Source organism: Elephantulus edwardii, unplaced genomic scaffold, assembly GCF_000299155.1.
Source record: "Elephantulus edwardii isolate Elephantulus edwardi_28Jun2011 unplaced genomic scaffold, EleEdw1.0 scaffold00296, whole genome shotgun sequence".
NCBI lineage: Eukaryota > Metazoa > Chordata > Mammalia > Macroscelidea > Macroscelididae > Elephantulus > Elephantulus edwardii.
The window spans coordinates 2,601,048-2,616,330 of NW_006400046.1; the positions used below are offsets into that span (position 1 = coordinate 2,601,048).

General features: G+C 49.8%; 1 protein-coding gene across 1 annotated transcript in view; it reads left to right on the top strand.

Annotated features, from left to right (window-relative positions):
* The first annotated feature begins 5,646 nt into the window (after nt 1–5,646).
* Nucleotides 5,647–15,283, top strand: part of TNPO2 (transportin 2) — a 15,546-nt gene continuing 5,909 nt past the window's right edge. Inside the window, exons 1-12 of the mRNA XM_006900802.1 lie at nt 5,647–5,740; nt 7,054–7,165; nt 8,162–8,237; nt 8,322–8,471; nt 11,412–11,518; nt 11,609–11,742; nt 11,823–11,904; nt 11,990–12,112; nt 12,214–12,332; nt 13,504–13,564; nt 13,653–13,818; nt 13,996–14,148. Of these exons, the coding sequence (XP_006900864.1) occupies nt 7,067–7,165; nt 8,162–8,237; nt 8,322–8,471; nt 11,412–11,518; nt 11,609–11,742; nt 11,823–11,904; nt 11,990–12,112; nt 12,214–12,332; nt 13,504–13,564; nt 13,653–13,818; nt 13,996–14,148 (1,270 nt within the window). The 5' untranslated portion in view covers nt 5,647–5,740; nt 7,054–7,066. The remainder of the gene's footprint in view (nt 5,741–7,053; nt 7,166–8,161; nt 8,238–8,321; nt 8,472–11,411; nt 11,519–11,608; nt 11,743–11,822; nt 11,905–11,989; nt 12,113–12,213; nt 12,333–13,503; nt 13,565–13,652; nt 13,819–13,995; nt 14,149–15,283) is intronic.

Consider the following 15,283-nt stretch of genomic DNA (forward strand, 5'->3'; position numbering starts at 1 on the left):
ACAAACCAATATGTCTTGGAGAAAGTGCCACCAAGAGGTTCCTTAGAGGCAAGAATAGTGAAACTTTGTCTCACGTACACAGGGTGTCTTGTCAAAAAAACCACTGATGTGGATGGAAAGGTAAAATGGTCATCTAAAGAGAGGAAGACCTTTAATGAGATGGACTGACACAGTGATTTTTATCAATGGGCTCAAGTATATCAAGATGATGAGGATGGCGCAGGACCAGGGTAAGGTTCAGTTCTGTCATTCACAGTGTTGCTGTGAGTCCTCGTTGACTCAGCAGAACCTAATGACAGTATATTCATTTGTTGTTAAGTGCTGTGAGTTGACTCCAGTTTAGCTACCTTCTGGTAACAGATTGAAACCTTCCCTGATCCGGCGCTAGTCTCACACTCTCCACTCCACTTAAGCCCATGGTTGCAGTCACTGTATCAATCCAGTTCTTTGAGAGCCTTCCTCTCTTTTGCTGACTCTCTACCTTTCCAGGCAGTTTGTTCATTTAGCAGATGTTAAGGGCAGTTGGTGTTCCAAACCCTGAGCACAACAGGGCAATTCCTGCCCTTCATGAAGGAAAATAAGCACAGCCTACAATAAGAGACCATATTGGGTGATGATTGCAAAGAATAATAGGATATAATGTTGAGGGGGTGGTTGTGGTTCTATTTTAGATGACGTTTGATGTGGGAGGTGAAACACATGCTACACAGCTCTCTGGGAGCAGTATGTTTCAGGTAGAAGGAACAGCGATTGTCAAGACTGAGGTAACTGGTGTGTGTGCCTGACTCCCCCTGAGAGCTTCAGGCCAGTGTGGTAGGAGCCTAGTTGTCTGAGGTGTTGAGTGTAGGGAAGGGTAGACAGCTTAGTGAGAACTTAGGACTTTGTTTTTTCATTGTTGTGCATTGTCAAATCAGATCTGACTGGTACAGGAGGAGATGGCCCCTCCTCCAGCGGAACATCTGGTGCATTCGAACCTAGAGCCTTCAGGAGAGACTTTACTTTGAATGAGGGGAAGCCTTTGTAGAGAGTTTTTAAGCTAAAGGGAAACTTGACATGTCTTCTATTTGTAAGAATAGTGTGGTGGAGGCATTTGACTTCTTAACTTCCCAGGAGGGGAGGACGTCAGCTCAGCTGAAGGTTGATTTCTGTGAGGTAGCAGTCAGAATACCTCTTTTCCCAACATTTTCACAAGTTCTGACAGGAGCTGTCACACACATTCTACTTTGCTACTGGGTTTGGTAATTCATTATAATGGTCACACAGAACTTACAAGCTACACTTAACAGTTACAAGTTTACTTATTAGGAACCAATAGGTTACAGTTCAAGACACAGTTACTGAACTTTTTTCTTCTCAGCTACATTCACAGGTAAGCCCGTTTCTCTGAACCTTTGGCCCTGAGCCTGTCCTCTGCCTGCCCAGGTAGGCGAGTGTTATAGAGCCACTCTGAGCAAGCCTTCCCCCTAAAGATACTCTTTCTCACTCTGTGGGTTGGGGAAGCCATCCTGTGCTTTACCCCAATTCTGCTGCTGCCACTCTTCACCATCTGCCACTGTTTATGGCATTATAACACTATGCTGGTCTCAGGGTCTAGGATGTTCTCAGCCCAGGACCCCTTGTCCATAGGACACACTCTGACCCAACTCTCCTTTCTGGTGATTATCAGGTCACCCTTGTCTGCCTTGACCCTCTGGAATGGGTCACTGTAAGCCTGGTGGAATGGCAAGATGGACCCCTGTTTCGGATTACATGTGCTTTATTTGCATCCCCCCCTTCTCAAGGGTGCCTTGTACCTTATTTGTATTATTAGCAAGTTGTTCAATCCCCTTGGTGGGCTAAAGCATCTTCCTGAACGGGAGCCTTCTGTTTACTGCACTGCAGCTAGGGCAGAGTCTGGAATTCCGTGACGAGGCTGAAGCCTTGACAGGAGGAAAATGCTGGGGCTGGGTGTTGGCAATAGAGAAGGTGAAGAGAGATGCTGCTCTGCCAGGATCATGCACCTAGGTACTTGGATATCATCCAGGGAGGGGGGAGGCTGTACTGGCCACATGTATATACACCCAGAAGGATAGAGGGGCTTGATTGTCCTGCCTTGCAGAACATGATTATTGATCTGTCAAGGGAATAAAAGGTTAAAGAATGACTCCCCTAGAGCTGTGTAGTGCTCCTGCCCCTTTGCACCCTCCCCCAGGTCTATTTGCTCATTCTGAGTTTTTTACCTCCACCAAGCCCACAAATGTCTCCATTGGTACTCTCACCTTCCGGGCTCTTTTCAGACTTACTAGATGGGGAACATGTAGGTATCCCAGCTAGGGGCCTACATCCTGTGTCTTCATGGGCTGTAACACTTAGCAGCCTCTCAATCTCTGCCCATCCTACTGCCAGGATCCCTTGTCTCTTTTTGTGGAGGACTATGGCTCCTGGAGCCTGAGACCTGTGGGGCAGAGAGAGGAAGGGTGGCTGCAGCTGGTAAGAGGCAGGGCAGAAGGGGGAACTAAGGTAGAGCCCACCAGGTAGGTATCTGACTGCCAGTCCCAGCCTGCCTGAGGCTAGTGGTTCATGTTCTTAACAATGCTGAAAGGGAGCTCTGGTGGCCTAGTGGCAAGGCGCTGCACTGTGATCTCAGAGGTACGCTATTCAAATCCACCAGATGCTTTGCTGGAGAAGGAGGGGGCAATCTCCTCCTGTACCAGTCAGATCTGATTTGACAGTACATGTAAAAATAATACAATAAAAATTAAAACAAAAACAAAACAAAAAATTAAAAAACAATGCTGAGCACCTGCTGTCTGGAGCTACAGCAGTGACCTAAAGGCAACCCCTGTCACCAGGGAGCCAGTAAGAACAGAGAATACTGGATACATCAGATGGTTATACATTGTAAGGGGGGAAATGAAGCATGAAGAGGGGAACTGAGATGAGGGTGGGAGAGATGGTAATTTTAAGTAAGTTGGCCAGGGATGTGACAACAATGAAAGTATCAACAGAGGGACCTTCCAGGCAGCAAGAGTAGCAGGTACAAAGACCTCTCTGCTGAAATGAGCTTGTTGAAACAGCGAGCAGACTAGGTCACTTCTATTAATGCATAAGACTTACTGGTGTTCTTTTCCACATTAGCTTAAACATTTTTAGGTATGCTGAGCTGGTCTGGGCGAGACTTTGGCCTTGGGGATGATGTGGGGGAAGGAACACACAGCCAGTGAAGCTCTTTCCTCAAGCCACCCGCAGCTGCCGATTCTTTAAAAGGGAACTCGAGCATACAGCAAGAGAAGTAGGTCATTTCTGCAGTAGCACAGGCTCTGTTCCCAAATGTCAGGAGGCAGGAGCTGATGTAGTATCTTTCCCTGTGCTCACAAGGCCTGACCCAGGAAACATTTGAAGAGGGGAAAAGAATAAAATGTACATTTCAGGGACTTAAGCTGTCTGATCTTTAAACTGTCCTAGTGTTGTGTGATCTTGGATAAACCACTACTAATGGTTTGAGGTTTATCTAAAAAATAGAGGTAAGAATACAGAAGCATCTCTATAGAGTCAAATGCTAAACTAATATTCATACTGTCAGATTGACGTCTGGTAGACAGTATTTTGACATTGTCTAAAATATGTATTGCTTCTCAGGACAAGTTGGCTGTGTTTGGGGACTGTGCTTAAAAACGCTGTCCTTTTTAATAGCACAGTGTCACCACTTGCTCATCGCAGAGCCCTGTGTAACCTGAGAGCTGTTCTATCTCACAGTTGGGCCTCAGCATCAGATGTCTGGATTCCTTTTTTTTGCACCGGGTGCCTCTAGTTGAAGTAAATCGTGCATAAGGTAGACTTGCATGAAATGACAATTCTCATGCTATTGCTTAAGAAACAATAGAAACATCACAATTCAGCACCCAAATCCATTCGTTATAAAAAAGGACAAAAGAAGACTTTCATCACCATACGAAAGCCAACAATGTGGACCACACAGGCAGCAGGAGCCTCTTTGTACTCCCCAAATCCTTAGGACTAAATTTTCCCTTGCATCCACTGCCGATTCCCCATCTGTCTTTTGCCTTCAAGTTGGACCATGCGACTCCTACCATTTGCTCCCTCCCAGGGTCTTTAAAACCCATTCTAAGATCCCCCCTTCACTCTTCTGCTAACTTCCAACCAGGCGGGTCCCCAGACGACCCACATTGGAGTTTCAGCCAGAGAGCGGAAGCGCAGCCAGGTTGGCGCGGGTCATGACGGGACTTGTAGTTCCAGGCGCACGACAGGGTGGCGCGAAAGGAGGGTTTGTGCGCAGGCGTCAGTGGCGATTGTCCACACGTGTTTCTCAAGCTGTTCCAGTTAAGCCGACTCAGCTACCTTGGGAGTTACTGCTGTTCCTTCAGGAAGTCTTCACTGGTTCTCGAGGTGGAGTTAGGTTCCAAGCAATTCTTTGCGAACATGGAAAACCGCACCCAGGACTGACGGCCTCTGGAGGAGTGGGCTTGAGAGAACCTGTTCCAGCTGGTGGCAAAAACTGATCTCAAACCTGTCCTGTTGTTGTGTACCATCAAGTCAGAGCTGACCCTCCAGAGGCAGTAATCGCACGGGAGGATATTGCCCATCCTTCTCCCGCCGCGTGCCTTCGGGACTGCAGCGAGCTTCCTTGAACCTCGCCTCCAAAACCCTTCATAGTAGGAAAGGGCTGTCCTTTTGATTTACAGCACGAGTTGATTCCAATGAATATTGTATATAGGGAGGAACTGACTATATACAGGACTAAAGATTTTAGTTCTAAACAGCTTATTGAGCGTAAAAACATAGGGAACACAACATTCAAAACGGCGTTTTTAAAGAACGGTTTACAGCAGGCCAGGTAACGCTTAATTAGTATTTCTGATCTAGCAAATGCATCGTCTTTAAACCCGTTGTACAAGCGGAGTGAAACAAGCTCCAAGTGGCAGGGCCAAGAGGGGAAATCAAGAGGACCCCTTCAAGTCTCTAGTTCGTCCCTACTCCGCTCTCAGAAAGCCAAAGTACCCTCTGTTCCCACAAGATGCAGAATCTGATTGATTTCTTTATGCCCTCTGTCTTCATGATTGCCTAGTCTGTTCCTTTACTAGGTGGTTCCAAGATCCACTCATCCTTACTAGACCTTCTACTACATAGTTTCATTATGAAACAGTAAAGAACGCAAAACGTTAACAGAGGTTTCTGCAAGGAACTCAGCCCACGCCTAGGAACTATTTTTCTATAAGGTATAAAGTTCACAACAAACTCGTTTTCTTCAAGCGTGCATATACATTGTGTTAGTTTTCTGAAGTACCCTCTGGACACAGAGGGGAGTGAAGCACAGTTTAATTCTTAGAGGGGAGGTGACAAAGGTGCAGCTGACCCAGGGATCTGGCCTAGGAGTTTCAGAGCAATTTCCTTGCTGCCACCAGAAACCGGTGTCCAGGGAAGAGTTGAGATGTGGTGGGCGTAGAGAAGGCTGGGGTAACGAGGTGCCGGGAGGACCCGCCGGCCAGAGAGGCCACAACTCTCCAATCACGTGGCTCTGCCTTGGCGGGGTCTGAACCTTCCGGCGTAGGGAGCCACGTGCGACGAGAACGCGTTCTGATTGGTTGCGTCGGGCTGGTTTGAACGGCGTACGGAAGCCGCGGCGGCTCAGCCTTGGCCGCGTTTTTTTTTTCCTTAACTCCCTCTTTGGCTCCCTCCTTCCGCGCGAGTCTCGGGAGAAGCCGCAGCGCGAGGCGCCGCCGACGCCGCCGCCCGGGGCCCGGTAAGTGGGCTTCACCTGGAGGCTGACTCGCTCGGCCACGGCTTGTGCCGACTCCCGCTTGGGCTCTAGGCTTACGCCGCGCGCGGCCTGGATGTCGGGGCCGCGCCCGACCGGCTAAGCCGGCTACCGGGTTGTCTGGATTTGCGAGGCAGCGAGAACGGGCCCGGGCAGGGGAGAAGGGAAACCGGGAGAGCTTAGGGGCTGGGGTCTCGGAACCAGGCTAGATTAGGGTGCCGTGATAATCCAGCCAGCGGGGCAACTGAGATCGCACTTTAGGGGTTTCGATTGGGGGATGGCTGGAGGATCGAGTACGGACGGGGCTCTTACGATCGGGTTTCGCCAGGCCTGATTAGCGAGGCCGTGTTGGGAATTTGGGGGGAATCTTGTCCCTCGACGGGGAGGGGCAGCCTAGAGAGATTTGCTGAATATCTGGAATCTCTTGTAGGACACATGTTCCAGGGGATATTAATCCAAGGTTTATTTCGGGAAGCTGCAGGGATTGCACGATGGGGATTTAAGAGTCGAGGTGGTGAGGAGTTTGGCCGAATTTGGGGTAGGCAGTGCTGGTGACTGGAGGTGCCGCGAGAGAAGAGGGAGAGGCTTGGCCAGGCCTTAACCGCAGAAGGCGACAGGGACCTGTCTGACGGTCTCTGACATGCGATCCATGGGTTTGGATCTCTTAGGACCCAATTAAGGAGGATCCCTCGTGGAGTCAAAGTAGGCCAGAAAGGAGGGTGTCTTCGATTGAGTTTGCGGGGGGTGGGGGGGCAGATTAACAGAGTCGGCCAGGATCAGGACGAACAGGGTATTTTTGGACGGGGCACCTGGAGAGGCCCAAGGACCAGATCAGAGCAGGAGGCGCAGGCATCTGGCAGAGCTTGGAGGCCAGATGTACGGAGGAAGGGGATCTTTGGGGATCTCACCTGCACTGGGAGCAGCCATGTGAGCTGGAATGCTTATCCCAGTTTGGGGCTTGGTTTCTGGACGAGAAATTGCTAAACCTAAGCCCAGCAGCTGTGAGGGAGGCATAAACGCTGGGAAAGCGGCCACGATGAAGAGCCTTCGGGCCCTGCGGCTGCTAGTGGCCCACTTCCACAGGCCGGCTCCCTGGCTCCCAAGCCCGCCACTGCGTGGTTGAGAAAGGCACGGCAGCGGATGGGGACCCTGCACCTTGGCTGGCGTCGTTTGGCGACTTCTACCTCCCCGCCGAGGTCTCCCTTGCCCTGCTCCCCTCACTTGGGCACGGACAGCTAAGGTGTCCTCCGAGCAAGTTGCTGGGACCCTGTTCTTACCCTGGCCCCCTACTCCCACAGCCCGCCGTGCGTGATGGACTGGCAACCGGACGAGCAGGGCCTGCAGCAGGTCCTGCAGCTGCTCAAAGACTCGCAGTCGCCCAACACGGCCACACAGCGCATTGTCCAGGATGTATCCTTCCTTCCTTCTGGGACTGGGGAACTCCACTCCACTGAAGGTGGGAAAGGGAGGGTCTGCTTCTATAGAATCCCCAGACCTCTGTGATGGGAACAGAAGAAAAGATTAGATGTCCTGCTCCCCATTCCCAGAACTGGAGGAATTGTTATAGAGGATAATAAAATTATCTAATGTTCAGTACCACTTACTTAATAGGCTAAAAGTGAATCAAGTCGTTCTTTACATTTGACAGAAGAGGAGATTGAGGCAAAATGACTCCCCCAAGGTGACAGTGTGAGTGTGAGTAAGTAATGGGGTTAAGTTTGACAGGCCAGCCCTGCAAGTGTTTAACTGTCATATCAGAGTTGGAAAAAGTGGAGAGGGTGCCTTTAGCTGGTATTTAGAGTTTTTTCTAGGCTTTTATGGTTTAAATGTGATTTTTTACTGGTTGTCAGCATTTAAGATATTAGCAAGTTTCACTTGAAAATTTGGGTGGTTTTTTTTTTTTTTTTTTTTAATTTTTGTGTGTGTGTACTGTCAAATCAGATCTGACTGGTACAGGAGGAGATTGTCCCTCTTTCCCCGGCAGAGCATCTGGTGGCATCTGGTGGATTCGAACCGTGTGCCTCTGGGATTGTAGTTGCAGCTCCTTGCCACTAGGCTACCAGAGCTCCCCCGGAGTTCTCTTTTTAAAAAAGCAGGTGACGTTGGTCCAGTAGTTAGCAGACATTGAACAGCGACCACCTCAGCAGGTTCCTCAACTCTCCTGCTCTGATGGGTTGCCAGGAGGGCTGTGAAGCCCAAGCATCTCCCCACCTTGTATGAATCTGACTTGCCTGACTTGTTCTCTGTTTTCTGGGTATGGGAGTCAACAAATGGTACCCCAGGGATGGGCCACCTGATCTCAACAGTCAAGGACAACCGTCAACTGCCTTACCGCGTCAAGTTGACAGTGAGGGGGTCCTGTCTGAGTCAGACGCGTGTCTTCCAAGTCCCTTAACAGCCTGGCAGAAACTCAAACAATTGAACCAGTTTCCTGACTTCAACAACTACCTGATTTTTGTCCTGACCAGACTCAAGTCAGAAGGTACGCCCTCTGTGTCCCCCTCTGTGTGGCCTGGACCCCACTTTGGTCCCGGTGGTCCCCTGAGCCGCAGTCCTCTCCCCTCAGATGAGCCAACTCGCTCTCTCAGTGGCCTCATTCTCAAGAACAACGTGAAGGCACATTACCAGAGCTTCCCGCCGCCTGTGGCCGACTTCATCAAGCAGGAGTGTCTCAATAACATCGGCGATGCCTCCTCACTCATTCGGGCTACTATCGGTGAGAGCAACAGGGCCACACGTTGGCTCTCCCTCTTTGCCTAGAAGCTTCGGAGCACGTGAATGTGTCAGATCACTGACTGCTCCCAGGTCCCGATACGTTAGTACCATCACTGTTGTCTACAATACAGTCATTTAAGGGATTTAAGGAACTGGCCTGGTGGGTAGCAAAGGATAACAGTGACCCAGGCATTATAGGTCCTGAGTCCACAGAACAGTCATTCTTGTGTCTGGGTCAGTCGCTCATGTGCAGCACTTTGTTAGGTCCCAGGCTGAGTACTGAGGGCACAGCAGTGAACCTGTGTGGGCTTGCTGCCCTCATGGAGTATGTAGAGAACAGTCTGTGTTAAAAACTAATTAGCAGGCGAGCTCTGGTGGCCTAGTGGCAAGAAGCTGCACTGCAATCTCAGAGGTGCATGGTTCAAATCCACCAGATGCTCTGCTGGAGAAGGAGGAACAATCTCTTCCTCTATCAGTCAGATCTGATTTGACGGTACACACAAAAAATAATGCAATAAAATTAAATTTGAACAAAAAAACAACAACCTAATTAGCAGGGCGCTCTGATGGCCTAGTGGCAAGAAGAAGAAGGTTCAAATCCAGCAGATACTCCGCTGGAAAAAGAGGGGCAATCTCCTGTGCCAGTCAGAGCCTATTTGGTGGTACACTACAAGGGAAAAAGAAAAAAAATAAATAACAATTAAAGAAAAGAAAAGTGGGGAGCGCTGGTGGCCTAGTGGCAAGAAGCTGCACTGCAATCCCAGAGGTTCGAATCCACCAGATGCTCTGCTGGAGAAGGAGGGACTATCTCCTCCTGTACCAGTCAGATCCGATTTGACGGTACACATACAAAAATTAAAAAAAAATAAAATAAAAAGTGGAGTAGCTTTACTGTGGAGCATATCTCCCTTAGGGAGTTGCCCAGAAGAGACACTGGAAGGAGAAAACGAATTAGCTAGAGCAGTTTTGATTATTATTATTATTATTATTATTATTATTATTATTTTTGCATGAGTGTACCGTCAAATCAGATCTGACTGGTACAGGAGGAGATTGTCCCTCCTTCCCCGGCAGAGCATCTGGTGAATTCGAACCGTGAGACTCTGGGATTGTAGTTGCAGGTCCTTGCCACTAGGCCACCAGAGCTCCCCTAGCTAGAGCAGTTTCACCTTGGAGTTTTCCCCTCTTTATAAATTTTAATGTTATTTCTTACTGCCACGCTCTTTCTTGAAGTGTAATGTCATTTTTAAAATCCTGTCAACTTTTTTTTTAAAAATTTTTATTTTACTATTTTTGTGTGAGTGTACCGTCAAATCAGATCTGACTGGTACAGGAGGAGATTGTCCCTCCTTCCCCGGCAGAGCATCTGGTAAATCCTGTCAACTTTTAAAAATGGCTTTTGATAGGAAATTGTAAATAAAAGGAATAGAAATTATATTTTCTTTTTTAATTTTTTTTTGTATTATTTTTACGTGTACCGTCAAATCAGATCTGACTGGTACAGGAGGAGATTGTTCCCTCCTTCTCCAGCAGAGCATCTGGTGGATAGAAATTGTATTTTCAAGATGAAAAGCCAGATTTAGTTGTTTTAAAGGGCAAGTAACCTGAAGGGTGAGTGTATGGAGAAAGACAGTGAATGTTCATAGAGAGATGGAGGTAATCCTGGTGGCACAAGTGGTTAAGCATTTGCCCGCTAATTCAAAGGTTGGCTGTTTGAACCCCTCTGCGCTAGTAACTCTTCAGGGGAAAAAACCTTAGTGGTCTGTCTTCCGTAAAGATTGCAGCCAAAAAAACCTCCTGTGGGATAGTTCTCCCAACAGTGATGTGGAAATATGGTATTATTCTTGAGCTTGACCTTGGGACTTAACAAAAGTACTGACCTTCAAGTCTGCTGCCTCTGTTAAAAGTTCTCTGTTGCAAAGCCCGTGCTCCTCCTGGGTGCCATGCTCTGCACTAATGTCTTGGGTGGGGTCGTTAAAGCCGTTCACGCCTAGGAGGCATGTGTTTCTTAAGTCCATTGAAGGCAGGGAGCCAGAGAGGTGAGGGGTTATGTCCAAGGGCATGTAGACACCATCAATTTATGTCATGACCTCAGTCTACTTTCCACAGGGAGTGTGAATCTGTCTCCTTCACTCTTAATAGCAGCAGCTTCCACTACCCTCTTGGGACTTTAAATAGCATTGATGACTCCCATATTTTGATCCTGCCAGACCGCTCCACTGCCTTCAGGCCTCCGAAATCCCAACTTCGTAGTTCACTTGGATTTCTAATAAGAGGACTACGCGCTCCCTCCTCATGACCACAAGGCCCAGTCTACTCTGCCTCCACCACATCCCTGTCCTCTCGCTTTGCCCCTTGCTCTCTCTACTCGTCTCTGCTGGCCTTGCTGGTCTGTGAGCACACCAAGCCCACTCTTGCCATGTGACTTTTGCAGCACACATGCTTTCCCTCAGCTTGGTGTGCTTTACTTTACCCAGGAGCCTGGATGGGTCTTCCCTTACCTCCTCCTGGTATTTGCTCAAGATGTCGCTTCACTGAGACCTGTTGTGGTCACCCATTCTAAAAGCCACCTTTTCTGCTTTCTTTTTTCCCTCTTAGCCCTTGTCATCTAGCCTCCTAAGTCTTTTCCTTGTTTAATTTTTCCTTGCAGTCTCCTTTAGTATATATTTAGTTCCCAAGCATGGTAGGGAATTTTGTGTTTTGCTGAACACTGTATCCCAGGCCTGGAAAGGAGCCATCCACAGTAAGAGTCAGAGGATGTTTGTTGAGTGAAAAAGTCCTACTTGTACTTCAGCCCCAAGAGGCTTGCACAGAGCCTGCATGAGGTAGAGAATGCAGAAAGTATGTATATAGTGGAGACGAGTGAGTGAGTGATGGGGACAGCTGGAGGCTAGTAAGCTCTTGCTCAGCCTGCTAGCGTATTTTCTCCTGGCAACCTCAGGCATTCTTATCACCACCATCGCTTCCAAGGGCGAGCTGCAGATGTGGCCTGAGCTGCTACCCCAGCTGTGCAACCTGCTCAACTCAGAGGATTACAACACCTGTGAGGTAGGGGGAAGCCCGCAGCCGGTCCAGGTGGGTGCTGAGGCTGCAGCCCGTCACCAGCGCCTGTCAGCCCCCTCTCCCATCTCCACACAGGGAGCCTTTGGAGCCCTCCAGAAGATCTGTGAAGATTCGTCTGAGCTTCTAGACAGCGATGCCCTGAATAGGCCTCTCAACATCATGATCCCTAAGTTCCTGCAATTCTTCAAGCACTGCAGCCCCAAGATCCGGTGGGTGGGGCTCCCTGGGGTCTTGGGGCCTGGAGCCTGAGAGTGACTTCAGGAGTGACCCATGTGCCTGCTCCTGCCAGGTCCCACGCCATCGCCTGTGTCAACCAGTTCATCATGGACCGGGCCCAGGCTCTGATGGACAACATTGACACCTTCATCGAGGTGGGCAGCCAGCCGGGTGTGGGCTGGATGAAGGTCACAGACCCTTCGCCGCCCCATCACAGCCCATCCTGCCCTTCCCACGTAGCACCTGTTTGCCCTGGCCGTGGATGATGACCCCGAGGTGCGGAAGAACGTGTGCCGTGCTCTGGTGATGCTGTTGGAAGTTCGGATTGACAGGCTCATCCCCCATATGCATAGCATTATCCAGGTGTGCTTGGCCAAGACCACCCTCGATGGCTGGGGAATGGGGTCAGGGAGCTGCGTCCTCCCCATTGGACTGGCCCTCAACCTCCCCTTCTCCCACTCTAGTACATGCTGCAGAGGACCCAGGACCATGATGAGAACGTGGCCCTCGAGGCCTGCGAGTTCTGGCTGACGCTGGCTGAGCAGCCCATCTGCAAGGAAGTCCTGGCCTCACATCTGGTCCAGTGCGTGCCATTCCTGCCCTCTGTCACCATGGCCTTGGCTGGCTGTACTTTTTGCCTCCCCTCCTGACTACCTTCTGTGTTTCGCTCAGTCCACATCTCGATTCAGTTTATTTGGTTCTCTGTGTGCCTTTATTTGGCAAGTGCTGAGGATTCAGCTTTATTAATTATAAAGTAAGTGATCTGTAGACTAAGGAGCCCTGTTGGCGCCTTGGTTAAAGAACTTCACTGCTGATGGAGAGCTTGACGGTTCAAATCCACCGAGTCCTTCATGGAAAAATGTGGAGCAGTCTACTTCATAAAGATTAGAGCCTTAGAAACTCTATGGGCAAGTTCTGCTTTCTAAGATTATGTCAGAATTGACATAACTGCAACAGGTTTGGTCTTTATTTTTAGTTCTTGAATGGAAGCAATTGAAAACAATCAGAGAAATGTTCAAAAGGCATAGCTGAATCCAGGTGGCTCAAAGGACATTAGAGGGACCTGCCTGTCCTCAGAACCACTCCCTTTCATGTTGATCATTCCAGTTTAGGAGTCTCGGCTTATTGAAGTTCTTTCTTGACCAGTATTTCCAGGAAAAGTTGTAGGGCTGACTCTTTTTGACCAACTTGAATGCTGTCTGTACCCCTAGATCATTTCTGACAGACAGATGGGGGATACTTGGGCTGTGTGTATAGATGACTCCTGAGAAGTGATGAGAAACTTGTGCAGAACAGAACATGAAGACTTGAAGTAGAGTTTCTGACCTCAAGGTGCATGGAGCTGGGGTATAGCTGAAAGGGTCCAGCTGCCTTACCTGTTGGACTCCCATCCCAGGGGAGTGTCCAGTGCCTGTGCTACATGTCCTTACCTTCTGCAACTGAAGGGACTGGGCAGTTCTCTCTGCTTGTCACTGTTTTCAGGGACTGGGAATTCATTGAAGGGCCAGGTCTAGCTTAAGACTGGAACCTGGAGAGGTGTTAACCTTGTTTTGGGCACAGTGACTTGAAGAATGGGTCGGGATAGTTTCCTAGGAGAAAAGGAATATTTTCTGATAAACCAGGTCCCCAGTCGGCCTGTTGGCTCCACCTCTTGGCTCCTTGATGCTCCTGCTGTCACATCTGCCTGTTTTCCCGAGACTATGACACTTTCTCTCGGGCCCCTACCTCCTGGTTCACAGCCTGTCTTCCAACAGGTTGATTCCCATCCTTGTGAACGGGATGAAGTATTCAGAAATCGACATCATCCTGCTGAAGGTTGGTGGGGACTGGCAGGGCGAGCAAGGACTGGGGCATTGGGGTTCGGGGCCCTGGTGGTACTGAGTGGTCTCCTCCGTCCCCACAGGGGGATGTAGAGGAGGATGAGGCAGTCCCTGACAGCGAGCAGGACATCAAGCCGCGTTTCCATAAGTCCCGTACGGTGACTCTGCCGCATGAAGCCGAGCGACCCGATGGCTCCGAGGACGCAGAGGATGACGACGATGACGATGCGTTATCCGATTGGAATCTAAGTGCGTGGCTGGCCTGGTGGGGAGGGGTCTCCCTGGGCTGCCTCCTGGGAGGTGATTTAGAGCAGATAGTGAAGGTTTCAGTCCATCTCTGGTTGTGGGGGCGCAGCTAAAGAGGGCCAGCTGACCTGCCGGTGCCCCTCCCTGAGCCTCACCCACTCCAATGTCCTCCCGCCTCAGGAAAGTGCTCGGCCGCCGCGCTGGACGTCCTTGCCAATGTTTTCCGGGAGGAGCTGCTGCCTCATCTACTCCCTCTGCTCAAGGGCCTCCTCTTCCATCCTGAATGGGTGGTCAAGGAGTCGGGCATCCTGGTGCTGGGCGCCATCGCTGAGGGTGAGTGCCTGGCTGGTTGGCTGGTTAGCTGGCTACTTGTTCATAAACTTTTGTGCTGACCTGGTTTCCAAAGGATGAGCCTTACCTTCCCCAGACTCTCCTCGGGGACCTGCTCACCTCCCCTTCCGCAAGCAACTCTTGGAACAAAGTCTTTCCCTGGTCTTAAAAGGAACCCAGAAACCCCAAATGCCAGTTTTCTTATTCTTGGGCAGTTTTCTGATGTTGGGGACCGTTTCGGCAGCAGGCTCCTCTGCAGTGTTTGCTCTGGGACAGCCAGGCCTTGTACCGAGGGCTCATGCAGGACTTCGCTCAGTCCTAACCACACCTGGCACAGATAGGGAAACTGGAGTGTAGTGTAAAAGGTGCTGTTCCTTTCACGGGATTACCCACCGCGCCTGCCTGGAGCTGTGGAGCTAGGTCTGCTTTCACGTGCTAGGTGAAATGTGTTATGGTGGTGACATTTCCCTGAACTTGACACAGTGAAGGTTCTTTGGCTCACTGTGACCCACTGGGGCCATAAAGCTTGAGTTTCAGGAGGCCTCTGTGAATCTGTAGGCGTTCTGGTGGCAGACATAGTGCATAATGGCTTGTGTTGTTAACCAAAAGATCAGCTGCGGTTCATAGCCACCAGCCACTCCTCAGGGGGAAAAGATTGGTGGGTGACTCTTCCAAAGATTCACAGCATCAGCATCTCAGTGGAGGCTCGCTGTGAGTTGTAACAGAATGGACAACAGTGGGTAGCTCTCAGCACAGTGGTGAAGGGCTTTCAGCTCTGAACCAAAAGGGGGATATTTTAATCCTACCACTTGCTCCATGGGAGAAAGATGAAGCTGCTTCCTTAAAGATTCACAGCCTTGGGAACCCTCCAGGGCAGTTCTGCTCTGTCCTGTGGTTGTGTGCTGTGGAGTTGGAACCAACCCATAGCTGACCCTCCGGTGGGTTTTTGTTGTTGTTATGTGCCATCGACTCATTTGCGACTCATAACGCATGACAAACATGTGTCAGTTTATCTGCAGTATGACAATAATATCAAACACGTAACAAACACAGTAAAATTCTACAAGGTCCTCAAACATAAATCATCCCAGCGTGACCCTGAAGCCCATACTTACACGTTGTTGTTGTTGTTGTTGTT